Consider the following 14,281-nt stretch of genomic DNA (forward strand, 5'->3'; position numbering starts at 1 on the left):
TAACACATGTACCACGCAAGTACCACGCTATACCACACATGTACCACACCAGTAATGGTCCATATTCATGAATGCTTTATTTATCGTTTTCTTGTATTTTTGACCGGGATACTAAAGCACTTTGCCCGCCTGGCAACTTATCATATTTCTTGTTGAATACAACAGTTCAGACAACTATTCCTGTGTCAGGGGGATAAGTTGGATATCGTACCAGTAATTTTCAACAAACCTCTCTTTTTCTCTGTATTACATTAAATCTCTTCGATAACAAAAACACATCTTAAACATGTGTGTATTTCACGAGACACAAATTGAATACACATTATCGAAAAAAAACAATCTGATTCTCTCTAAATTAAAATAAGCGTCTAAATCATCAACTATTAAACGTACATGTAGTGAACGAGCGAATACAGTGAAAATTGGAGATTATATCTCATTTACATATTTAAATTGCTCATTTAAATATGATGTAAAATTTGGGCAGAGTAACATTTAAATCTTTTTCTGAGGTCTGATCTAGTCCCCCATCCTCCCTTTGGTGCCATTCCTATAAAGAACTACATACATGTACAACCGGAAACGTGGTTGAAATCTGATTTACATAATTGCTATTATAATCTTTAAATAAATAGTACAACATTCACCAAAGGAACTGGTCCGCTGTTATATATGCACATAAAGTACAAAATACACAATTGAAAATTTTCCTCGCTCTCTGAGAGTTGGTCAGATACAGAAATGAATTAATATTTTTAGGGAACTTGTTTGCTTTCAAACGTAAGGTGAACGTTACTATACGTATGCTAAGGAATGTTATTGAATATAATGAAACATAGCTTTCTGAACGCAGATAGACACAGAAAAATAATTTTCAAATGTACAAATTTTGATATAGCATATGTTGTCCTGTTTGATCTTCGCAGGAATTTGTAAATTAATGTATTTTTAAATCGATAGGTTTGCACACCAACGCTGTCACGAAACTTTTGTCCTATATATCAAAGCTGCCAAACGGTGGTCAACCTAATGTCTCCAAGTGTGATTTTCCTGGCGTGCCTGAGTTGTGCTCCATCCAAGAGGGTAAACTGGTATCCGATCTGTTTCTTTTATGATTACATCGATGGTTTTGTGCTTCATTTATTTAATTTGTTTTTTTAAATGAGTTATGCATTGATGATAATTACAATGTTGATTCCATATTACTTTTCAATTATTGAATAGACAGTTATGATGAATTGATATTGTTCATCCAGTTGTTAGGTGTAATTACACTATACCGGGGCTACCGGCTGTCCAGCGAAACAAGGCGTCTTTGGAGAATGTCACATGACGTTTTTATCTGTAAATATTGAATAAAATTTGATGAAACTTAAAAAATAAAAAAAAGCCTGGGTTGTCAAATGAACAAAGCTCCCTAATAGTTAAGCTCCTGAAACTCTGACTCCTCACTGAGTACGCACTCGAGTGGAAAACGCACATCCCGAAAAGTGCACCTGGCAACACCCGATTATACAATCATGCGACCTTTTAACCCCATTAAATTATGCAAATGAGCGCGAGCTTGAGGAATCTGAAAGGTTGCAAAATGGCGTTTGGACAGTTTTGGGGAGGAATTCGGTGATGTTTTCACGGATTACTTCGTTTCATGGATGTAAACATTCGTAGAGAGTGATATGGTAGGTTACAGATGAATGTTTCGTAGATAGTATTGACCGTGTCAGTTTGCACATATGCGTTTAAAGTCCATTGAAGTGGGGTGCTGTCTCGCATGTGACGGAGTTGCCCATCTCCTTTCCACAGAGGGCTAGCCTACCCAGACCCTTGCCACTCCATTTTTCAAAGTCCCGCATAACATTTTCTGAAATGATGAATTTTCTGAAAAGGACGTGCATAAGTATAGATTGTTCTTAAAAATATCTTTAAAACAGTTTATTGTCGGCGCACGTCAGGACATCGTCGAAGTGTAGAGCAGCCGAGAAATCATAAGGACTATATATGGAAGTAAAAACACTGTGCCGCCGCGGCTTCCGTAGTAGTCTCGCGATTATCTCCCTTTGAAGAACTCTCAATATTGACAATGTTGTTTACTACGGTTGATGCATACTTCGTGTAAAGAAAAAGATGTTTTATGTAACTTGCAGCCACCACGGTGTAAGTACTTTCAGTTATCAGAACTTATATAAGTAATATAAGTGGTTTTTGTTCATTTATGACTGTTATTTCTTACAAAGTACGATTATTTCAACAGTTGTGAAACTTCTGCGCTCGTACCACGTGGTGTCACTATACGATGTGCAGACGGAGCTATGACTCTCAGTTGTGAACTTTTAATAACAATGCTGCTATTTGAATTGAAGATTTATTGTTGCCAATCATTGTTGAACATTGAAACCACGACATTTATTAAGATTTATGGAATTTTCGTGATCGAAGGAATCGTCAGTTTGTCAAAATTTTCAATGTATGGAAGCTCATAGTTACCATATAACTGACAATGCTAAAATTGCTATACATGTAAATTCAAATTTTTACGCGTATTCTTACGTTTCTTTGTTTCTGTTTATTACAGACTTTTACCATTTTTCAACACCTTTCAACACCAAAACACTACAACTATATGTAAAACAAACTAGTTGGAAATAAAGGATGTTGTACGAGGTAAACTGGCTGTACATTGTTTATGGGACAGCACAGTAAAAGTACCCAATCGGCTGAAGTTGAGATCCAGCTACGATTTCAACAGGCAACGGGACAACGTCTACGTCAAGGACACAGACATCGGTCTACGCCTACACGAATTCATACAGCATGGACGACCACACAGACAACACACATCAAGTAACGGAGCTCAGTGAGGCAACACACACCAGTCAGCCTAGGGTAAGGACGTTAACTCCCAAGGCTAAGGAACTGTACGAGGATGCAGTCCAAAGTCACAACAAATTTTATGAGGATATGTGGATAGAATTAGATTCCCATCTTCGACGTGTAAAAGGTGAAGGTAGGAAATTAGATCTCGATTCCCTGATCGACCTTGAGAGAAACATACGGGAATGTACTGGTAGCCTTGATAAACTCCAATCCAGTTTCTTCGAGTATCTGAAACGCAAAAACACAGAAGAGAGCCTTGAACTTCTTGATAACCAGAGTTTGAGATGGCACAGTCATACGTTAGTCATAGATCAATCTATTAAGGAATTAGGCACGTGTATGGAGCGGGCAGAGAAGCAAAAGTCAATTGAGCCTGCATTATCTTCGAGACAATCCAGTGCTGGGTCTAGTTCGAAAAATTCAAGTGTGATTTCTGTCATCGCTAGAAAAAAGGCAAAGGCTGAGGCACAGAAGGCACGCCTGCAATATGCTGAACAAGAGGCGGCCCTAAAGAAGAGACAGGCAAGGCTTGAACTGGAAAGTGCTCGAGCTAGCGCAGCAGCCAAACTGGAGAAAGCCGACCTAGAAGCCGATCTTGACCTACTTACACAAAAGAAGGAGGTCGCTGCTGCGGAAGCGGAAGCGGAAGCCCTTGAGGACTCGGAGGAGTTTAACCTAACTCATAACCACGATAGGATAAAGGCTATTCCGAAATTTGACACGCAGCAACGAACAAGAGCCTATGTCGAAGAAACAGTATTTCATGATCATAGTGCTGAACTCCCGGTGACAGCAGACCCACACTTGCATTTACCTATGAATCCAAATGCACCTGTTTTTACTACGGCAACCAATACGGACACAGGTATAGCTATGGACCTCACCCGTTTTCTGTTGAAGAAGGATCTTCTTCTCTCAAGGTTAACAAATTTTGATGACAGACCAGAGTCATACCAAACCTGGAAATCAAGCTTTAAGTCAATCATGGCAGATCTTAACGTCACCCCAAGAGATGAGATGGATTTGCTTGAGAAATGGTGTGGACCCGAATCTAAACGACATGTCGTAAGTCTCAAAGCTTCAAACTTCGGATTCCCAGAAAGAGGACTTTTGAGAGTATGGGAGCGTCTTGACGAACGGTTTGGGGCACCAGAGATGATAGAAGCTTCACTTAGACAGAGGTTAGCGAGCTTTCCTAAGCTTACACCAAGAGACACCAAGAAACTGTTTGATCTATCAGATTTAGCATCCGAAATTGAATCACTCAAGGAGGATAGCCAATATAAGTCTCTTTTAGGATACTTCGACTCATCGACAGGAGTCTCGCCAATTGTGTCCAAACTTCCACATAACCTACAAGAGAGATGGACCAATGCTGCAATAAAGTTTACAAAAACACACCATGTCGCATTTCCTCCATTCAGTTTCTTCTCTGAATTTTTGAGAGATCTAAGTAAAGTGAAAAACAATCCCAGTTTCACATATGACCAACCTAATGGAAGCAAGAATGATAAGACTGTACAAAGGAATCCTCAAGAGAGAAAGAACATCTCAGTCAGGAAAACCAACGCTGATAGCATACAAAACAGTGACAGAAACAGAAAGACTTGTTTTCTACACAACGTTAGTTCCCACACTCTCAACAAATGTAGGGCCTTCCTCACCATGTCGATGGAGGAGAGGAAGAAGTTGTTGCGGGATAAGAAGGTCTGCTTCCGGTGCTGTGAATCGACGTCACACATCAGTCGCAACTGTGATGTGAAACAACCTTGTAGCGAATGTAATAGTGCAAGGCACTGCACAGCACTCCATCTTGAGCATCAGTCAAATTCAGGCTCCTTAGAGTACGGCGAGGAGCCTGCATCACTGGTATCTAAATCTCCTGTCCAAGTTAACTGCACGCAGATCTGTGGCAATAAGTTCAAAGGGAAATCATGTGCCAAAATTGTTCTTGTTGACGCGTTCCATCAAGACCGACCCACAGACCGCATAAGACTTTATGCCATGATTGACGACCAGAGCAACATGTCACTGGCCAAATCACAATTATTTGACCAACTTGGCATTAAAGGAAAACAACACAACTACGTGTTATCTTCGGTGTCCGGGGTTTCGAAGACCACAGGCAGAGACTCGACTAAGGTTATCGTTGAACCTGTAGACAGGTCTATAAGTCTTGACATTCCCATCCTGTTAGAATGTGACCGCGTCCCTGAAATTCGCGATGAAATACCTACTCCTGAGGTAGCCGAAAACTACGCCCATCTCAGAGACGTTGCCAAGTGTATTCCTCCTATTGACAACACTGCTCACATTTTGATGCTTATTGGAAGGGACGTAATTAGAGCTCATCATGTTTTGGACCAGAGAATAGGACCATCAAACACGCCATATGCCCAGAAACTCCCTCTCGGTTGGGTCATAATCGGAGAGACTTGCTTAGGAAGGACTCGCATTCCAGAACTAGTAAATGTTTGTAAAACCAATTTCCTAGCAGATGGCCGACCATCACTCTTCAAACCCTGTCCGAACGAATTTGAGTGCATCTACGATGCGAACAGGTCCTTAAAGGAGCTTGATGTATTAGGAAAACATGTGTTCCATCGTACAAAGGAGGATGAGAAAGTCAGCATGTCACAGGAAGACCGAAGGTTTCTCGGCATCATGAAAGAAGAGCTTGTGAAAGGTAATGATGGTAAATGGATAGCTCCACTGCCATTCCGCGATCCACGACCAAGATTGACTAACAACCGAACACAAGCTGTTAAACGAGCAAGAACCCTGGATACCAGTCTGCGAAAGAACCCCGTGAAGCGACAGCACTTCGTAGACTTCATGGAAAAGATATTCAGTAGTGGCCACGCCGAGTTAGCGCCGGCGCTTAAGGACAGCGAAGAATGTTGGTATTTACCAATTTTCGGTGTATACCACCCGCGGAAACCGGAGCAACTTAGAGCAGTGTTTGACTCCTCGGCAAGGCACAATGGAGTTTCATTGAACGATGTCCTCATGTCTGGTCCAGACCTTGCAAATAGCTTGCTTGGAGTGCTGATGCGGTTCCGAAGGGAGTCGGTGGCTATAGTAGGAGACATTGAGCAAATGTTTTATTGCTTTCAAGTAAGGGAAGACCACAGGAACTACTTAAGGTTCTTATGGTACAAGGACAACAATCCGGAAAATGAGTTGGTGGAATATCGCATGTGCGTCCACGTCTTCGGAAACAGTCCTTCTCCTGCCATTGCCACCTTAGGACTTCGAAAGTCAGCCGAAGGAAATGATGATGACGTTTCCGACTTTGTCACTAATGACTTCTACGTGGATGACGGGCTTACCTCATTACCAACTGTCGACGAAGCTGTTGACCTTATGAAAAGAACACAGCATGCACTTCACCAAGGAGGGAAACTACGCTTACACAAAATTGCCTCTAATAGTGATGAAGTTATGAACTCTTTTCCTGCAGACGACCTTGCAAAAGGTGTTAAGGATCTCGATTTAGGATGTGAACCACTGCCTGTTCAGTGTAGCTTGGGAGTCAGTTGGAGTTTGGAAACCGACTCGTTTCTTTATCAAGTCTCAACAGAAGCTAAACCATACACGCGCAGGGGCATACTGTCAACTGTCAACGGGATCTTCGACCCGTTAGGATTTTTGGCTCCAGTAGTAATCGATGGGAAACACTTTTTGAGATCTCTTATTCATGGAACCAAAGATTGGGATGAACCTCTCCCCGCAGAACATCGCATACAATGGGAACTCTGGAGAGACTCTCTTGAACACCTACAACATGTTCGTATACCTCGGACCTACGCACAGTTTTCATTCAAACTATCTATTGACAGTACCGTCCATGTCTTCTCTGATGCCTCCGAGAAAGCTATCGCTGCAGTAAGTTATCTACATACAAAGGATGGAAACGGAAAACAAGATATTGGATTCATTCTTGGCAAGGCTAAGGTAGCCCCCCTCCATGGCCATACAATACCGAGACTGGAATTGTGTGCTGCAGTATTGGCCGTGGACATAGCAGAGACAGTATCTGACCACTTACATATCCCTCTTGAGAAATTTCGATTCCACACCGATAGCAAAGTTGTACTTGGTTACATATACAACAAAACAAGGAGGTTTTATACATATGTAGCCAATAGGGTAGAACGCATTATACACGTGACGGACGCAGATCAATGGTCGTATGTGCAAACAGATAGAAATCCAGCAGATGAAGGGACAAGATCAGTACCCGCCCAGGCTATTCAAGACAGCATGTGGCTCAATGGACCTACTCGTCTTACTACGATTAATGATATGACATCAGAGCATGTGTTTGATCTGCATGAACCAGAAGATGACAAAGAGGTAAGGCCCCAGGTTCAAAGTCTAAAGACAGACGTCAAACAGTCACCACTTGGTTCTCATCGCTTCGCAAGATTTTCTACTTGGAGGACCCTTATCAGGGCTATTATGACACTGACGCATGTGGCACAGTCCATTGTCAGCAAGTCCGAGTGTAGGGGTTGGCATATTTGCAGTAAGGACAGAAGTGTTGCTGCTTACCACAAGGCCGAACAATTCGTGGTGAAGGAGGTGCAAAAAGAGGCATATCCGGAAGAACTAAACAGTCTCGAACGCGATCAACTTCTTCCAAACGGAAGTTCGATTCTGTCACTGAACGCATTTTTGGATCAGGATGGAATTCTACGAGTAGGCGGACGCCTAAATCAAAGCCATGTTCAACAGAATGAAATGAATCCAATCATCATCCCTGGGAAGCATCATGTCGCATTACTTCTCGTGAGACTATTTCATGAACAGGTTAAACACCAAGGGCGAAATTTCACAGAAGGAGCCGTGAGGACAGCAGGATATTGGATAACGGGCTGTAAGCGCTTGGTATCAACGGTCTTGCATGCGTGCGTGAAATGTCGTAAACTTCGAGGGAAATTGGAGCACCAATTGATGGCAGACATACCTTCCGACCGACTTCAACCTGGCCCACCATTCACCAACGTCGGTGTGGACACTTTCGGTCCATGGCAGATTGTTAGCAGGCGTACTCGTGGTGGTTCAGCCCAAGCAAAACGCTGGGCAATTATGTTCACATGCCTCACCACCAGGGCTATCCACATAGAGGTGGTAGAAGAATTGAGTTCGTCGTCTTTTATTAATGCCTTCAGAAGGTTTACCGCTGTGAGGGGCCATGTAAAACAGATCCGATCAGATCGTGGCACTAATTTCATTGGCGCGGTGGATGATCTGCAGATTAACGCCTTTAAGGTTGAGGAAGAAGCAGTGAAGACATTCCTATACGACCGCGGAACTACCTGGCTTTTCAACCCACCGCACGCATCACATATGGGCGGGGCTTGGGAAAGGATGATAGGTGTCTCACGTCGCGTTCTTGAGTCAATGCTGACAACAGTGATGGACACTAATTTGACTCACGAAGTACTCGTTACCTTCCTAGCTGAGGTTTGCGCGATCGTTAACGCCAGGCCACTAGTACCCGTGTCTTCAGATCCGGAGGATCCATTTCCAATCAGTCCGGCTACACTTCTGACACAGAAACCAGACTCCATCATCGAACCATTTGTGCCTCTTGATAATTCTAGTTTGCACAAGGCGCAGTGGAAAAGAGTGAAGGTTCTAGCCGACACATTTTGGAAGCGCTGGAGAGCCCAATACCTCCATACTCTACAACCTCGACGGAAATGGAATGACAAGCGCAAGAATATCGCGATAGGGGATATTGTGCTACTTAGGGACAAGGAGGTATCAAGGAACAATTGGCCATTGGGTTATGTCGCAAGGGTCTTCCCAAGCAATGACGGTTTAGTTCGAACGGCAGAGGTCAAGATTACTTCCGGACAAGGAAAGCCTGTGTTATATGTACGACCGATCAACGAACTGATCTTACTTCTTGGAGACAACAAAGGCTGAATGTGACATAGAAAGTGTATTATGTGGTACTCGGTAGTGTTGTCTAGTGACATCAGGCGAGGAGTGTGCCGCCGCGGCTTCCGTAGTAGTCTCGCGATTATCTCCCTTTGAAGAACTCTCAATATTGACAATGTTGTTTACTACGGTTGATGCATACTTCGTGTAAAGAAAAAGATGTTTTATGTAACTTGCAGCCACCACGGTGTAAGTACTTTCAGTTATCAGAACTTATATAAGTAATATAAGTGGTTTTTGTTCATTTATGACTGTTATTTCTTACAAAGTACGATTATTTCAACAGTTGTGAAACTTCTGCGCTCGTACCACGTGGTGTCACTATACGATGTGCAGACGGAGCTATGACTCTCAGTTGTGAACTTTTAATAACAATGCTGCTATTTGAATTGAAGATTTATTGTTGCCAATCATTGTTGAACATTGAAACCACGACATTTATTAAGATTTATGGAATTTTCGTGATCGAAGGAATCGTCAGTTTGTCAAAATTTTCAATGTATGGAAGCTCATAGTTACCATATAACTGACAATGCTAAAATTGCTATACATGTAAATTCAATTTTTTACGCGTATTCTTACGTTTCTTTGTTTCTGTTTATTACAGACTTTTACCATTTTTCAACACCTTTCAACACCAAAACACTACAACTATATGTAAAACAAACTAGTTGGAAATAAAGGATGTTGTACGAGGTAAACTGGCTGTACATTGTTTATGGGACAGCACAAACACTATCACGTGACAAACTTGTTCTCATAATGCATTTTACACTTCAACCAATCGCATGTATGAAGTCTGGGCACGTGACCCGTTTTACTACGTATTTACTATAGTGTAACAGGTATTTTGTATAGTTTCACTTGTTCGCATACATCGAGTTACCCGGTGTTGTCATGTCGCCTAAAGGTGTTGGTATGTTTTACAACTATTTTGTTAAACACACACCACAGTGGACAACAATACAGTTGTATAGTTATTTTTTTGTTCATTAATAATTTAACAAAAATTAATTGACAAAATGCCAATTCTCTGATACATCACACTCCACCATACACACACATACATACCACTTACATACCTTATAATAGGAAACTCTACAGCAGAGAATTGAAGGGGGGTGGGGGTGGAGGTGGAGGTAGGGAGTGGGGGTGATATTATGTTACTTCTGGTAGGACGTAATTAGAACAACATAAGCATTTTACCTTGTACACTTGACTACTATGTCTATCCTTCCTTTGATTTCTTGGAATTCATTCTAACTTACTTAATATTATCAGCTTAGGATCATTTTGGGATGACAGTTTGATGGTTTTAGCATGGCAAGCTGTTTGAATGTTTAATACCTATGTAGCGTAAGTCAAAAAGATTTTTTTCAGCTTAAGCAGAATAAAGACATAATGCAAAAATAGTTTTTTTTAGGTAAAGTTAAAGAGATTGTGACTTAAGCCAAAAAGAAAAATTTAACTCAAGCTAAACAGATGTTGTTTTGATTAAATGGATACTTGTCTACCCCTTATGACATGGAATCGCCCATTTTGACCTTGAAAAGCCAACCAGCTGTGTATTGTGCTTCAGAGTGTCCTTGGCTCGGTTATAACCGGAACAAGGACGTTAAGCCCCATCAATCAATCAATCAATTGTGCTTCAGAAATTCAAACCTCAGGTGACCGTTTAGTTAAGGCCCACAGGCCTCTTGTTAGCCCACCATCATCAGATGGTGGGCTATTCAAATTACCCTGTGTCCGTGGTCCGTCCGTCCCTCCGTCCGTCCGTCCGTAAACAATTCTTGTTATCGCTAATCCTCAGAAAGTACTGCAGGGATCTTTCTCAAATTTCATATGTAGGTTCACCTTGGTGCCTAGTTATGCATATTGCATTTTGAGACCAATCGGAAAACAAAATTGGCCGACAGGCAGCCATCTTGGATTTTGACAATTGAAGTTTGTTATCGCTATTTCTCAGAAATCACGGAAGGAATCTTTCTCAAATTTCATATGTAGGTTCTCCTTGGTGCCTAGTTATGCATATTGCATTTTGAGACCAATCGGAAAACAACATGGCCGACAGGCAGCCATCTTGGATTTTGACAATTGAAGTTTGTTATCGCTATTTCTCAAAAAGTACTTAAGGGATCTTTCTGAAATTTCATATGTAGGTTTCCCTTGGTGCCTAATTATGCATATTGCTTTTTGAGACCAATCGGTAAACAACATGGCCGACAGGCAGCCATCTTGGATTTTGACAATTGAAGTTTGTTATCGCTATTTCTCAGATAGTAATAAAGGGATCTTTCTGAAATTTCATATGTAGGTTTCCGTTGGTGCCTAATTATGCATATTGCTTTTTGAGACCATTCGGTAAACAACATGGCCGACAGGCAGCCATCTTGGATTTTGACAATTGAAGTTTGTTATCGCTATTTCTCAGAAAGTACTAAAGGGATCTTTCTCAAATTTCATATGTAGGTTTCCCTTGGTGCCTAGTTATGCATATTGCATTTTGACACCAATCGGAAAACAACATGGCCGACAGGCAGCCATCTTGGATTTTGACAATTGAAGTTTGTTATCGCTATTTTTCAGAAAGTAGTGAAGGGATCTTCCTCAAATTTCATATTTAGGTTCCCCTTGTTTGAAAAGTACTTGAGAGATGTTTCTCAATTTGCACAGATTAGTAAGAGGAAAGGAAAATAGAGAAAAGATCAATCTGGCATGGAACCTATAAAGATCATTCAATGGTGGGCGCCAAGATCACTCTGGGATCTTTTGTTTTCATAGAGCCATGATTGTTTACGTTAGTTACAAGTAGTTTCGATGGGTGAATATATTCATGCGTGGCATGGATTGATGTCACGTTTTGGGTGTCATTTATGCTCGCAAAGTCATTAATTATGCTCGCATAGACTGAAAATCATTTTACTTAGTTTATATTGTGGCTTTGCCACCACAATGTAAAAATGTATGTGAATAGACTTCTTTATATCACACCAGTATTGGATTTTATGTGCCAGTAGTTGAAATTATTTGTCACACATAAAATCCAATGCTGATTGTGATATACAAAAGTCTATTCACATGAGCTTGTTTGGCTGTTTTTATATTCTGAGAGAAGGAAACAAGAATTCTTGTGCAATGGTTAACCAACAGTTTTAATCTATGATGTATTCCTCTTCTTCTTGTATTGAAATTGAACGTGTAATAAATTATGATCTGAAATGTATAGACGGTTGGTCGAAACAATGGTTTGTTACATTTAATCCTAACAAAACAAAAGTATTATTTATCTCTAACATAACACATGATTATGACTTTGAGCTACATTGAAACTATTCTTCAATTTTCAGAAAACCATAGGCACTTAGGTGTTACGCTTAGTTCAAATGCCAAATGGAATGATCATATAGAAAACATCTATTATTCAACGTTAAAAAAAGTCAATGCATTGAGAAAGTTAAAATTCTTGGTAAAGAGAAAAATACTTAGTAAAATATATTTATGTTTCATACTTCCAACCTTGGAATATGCTTGTGAACTTTGGAGTGGGTGTACTCAATACCATATAGATCTGTTAGAAAAAATGTAACTCGAAGCAGCTAGAATTGTCACAGGACTGCCTCGATATGCTAGCAAACAATCACTTTATTATGAAACTGGTTGGGAAACTTTAAAAAGTCGGCGAGAAAGAAGAACACTTAGTTTATTTTATAAAATGCATAATAAAATGACTCCTCCATACCTCTATAATTTATTACCTGGTTTAGTTGGTGAAAGAAATCCATATCCATTGAGAAATAATAGCAACTATATTATCCCTTTTTATAGTTTAACAAATACTCGATCATCTTTTATACCAGCTACGACTAGACTTTGGAACAATCTCCCGGAAACTGACAGAAATCAGCCATCTCTGAATACTTTTAAAAAACATATACATATAGAAAATGAAAGCCCCCCTTCATATTTTAATTGTGGAACTTGTTATCTCAATATTCTTCTTATTAAATTAAGACATAATTGCAGTGCATTAAATAATGATCTTTATAGAGTAAATTTAACTGATTCACCATCATGTACCTGTGGTTATCCATGTGAAAACTCGTACCATTTTTTATTAGAATGTCCTATATATAATAATATATTTAAGGAACGATATGTTAATAAAGTTGAATCATTATCAACCAATACAACTGGATACTCTCCTGTATGGGCATTTCTATCTGAAACCGGAACATAAAATTATTTTTGAAAGTGTCCAAGAATTCATTCATGCTAGTAATAGATTTTAAATATATCCCTGCAGAATAGGTGAGACTATGAGACTATTTTAAACACTTTATATCATACAAATGCTCTTAGTATTCCATCTCCTATATTCCTGTCTTTCTATTAATTCCCTACACAATTCTATCACCGTCCTTTCTGGAACGTTACGAATTGATATTTTTGTATAAACTGTCCACTAATTTTTTGATATGTTCTGTAAATATTATTCTGCCTGGCACAATGAAAAGTTACCTAGCAGGAGCTTGATTATCTAAAGGAGAACGATTAAGGAATGAGCATAAAAGGACAATGATAAGATGAAGGAGCGTGCATATGTAGTCAGTTTGTTCCAGGCAGATATTATATTATGTTATTGTGTGTAAATCAAATATTTTTGTTAGACATAAATTAATCATTGTATAATTATCTGTATTCCCTTCACTTTCTCTCTTTAGTCTTCCTTTTCTAATTTGTCAATCGTAAAATTAATGTAAATGTCCATTGTTTTGTGTCACATGTTGTAATAATTAGGGCCCCGCATCGAGAGATGCGGGTGCCCTATAGTAATCAGGTTGTCCGTCTGTCCGTCTGTCCATCCGTCTGTCCGTCCGTCTGTCTGTCTGTCCGTCCGTCTGTCCGTTTTTTTTCTTCTGCACAAAAATGATTGAAGGAGATGAAGGATTTGTATCAAATTAGAACTGATGATTCCTCATGCATCCTAGATCAGATGTGTTGTATTTCATGCAAATCGGATTCAAAATGGCTGTTAGGCGGCCATATTGGATTTTAACATTAACATGAAAATACTGGATCTTTGTTGTTTCTAACTGTTCACTATTCGATTATGCAAAGTGTCAAGAAATAAACCAAGAGTTAACTGACAGAATGATCAAACTCATAGTTCAAGGTCACAAATTCAAAGGTCAACGGTCAAGGTCATCCTGGGTCGGCTTCAAAATGCCAGGTAATCGACCCTTTTGGATTTTAGCAGTCAAAACAATTTTGACATTTTCTTATCAATGAATGATCTTGTTTTTGATATGCTTTTATATAAATTTGAAACATTGGTTATAGCAGATTGCAGAATTGTTTATTACAACTGCTGTGCTCTTTATGGTAAGTATAAAAATGTTTTATTTCATTTGTAGAAGCATGCCAATACTTATGGACGAAATTCATTATATAT

At 39.9% G+C, this 14,281-nt stretch overlaps 1 protein-coding gene across 1 annotated transcript; it reads left to right on the plus strand.

Annotated features, from left to right (window-relative positions):
* The first annotated feature begins 2,958 nt into the window (after nt 1-2,958).
* On the plus strand, nt 2,959-9,548 carry LOC117321106. The gene is made up of 2 exons (XM_033875578.1): nt 2,959-9,018; nt 9,437-9,548. The coding sequence occupies exon 1, from the start codon at nt 2,959-2,961 to the stop codon at nt 8,812-8,814; it is 5,856 nt and encodes a 1,951-aa protein (XP_033731469.1). The 3' UTR covers nt 8,815-9,018; nt 9,437-9,548.
* The last annotated feature ends 4,733 nt before the right edge of the window (nt 9,549-14,281 follow it).

Source organism: Pecten maximus, unplaced genomic scaffold (assembly GCF_902652985.1).
Source record: "Pecten maximus unplaced genomic scaffold, xPecMax1.1, whole genome shotgun sequence".
Lineage (NCBI taxonomy): Eukaryota > Metazoa > Mollusca > Bivalvia > Pectinida > Pectinidae > Pecten > Pecten maximus.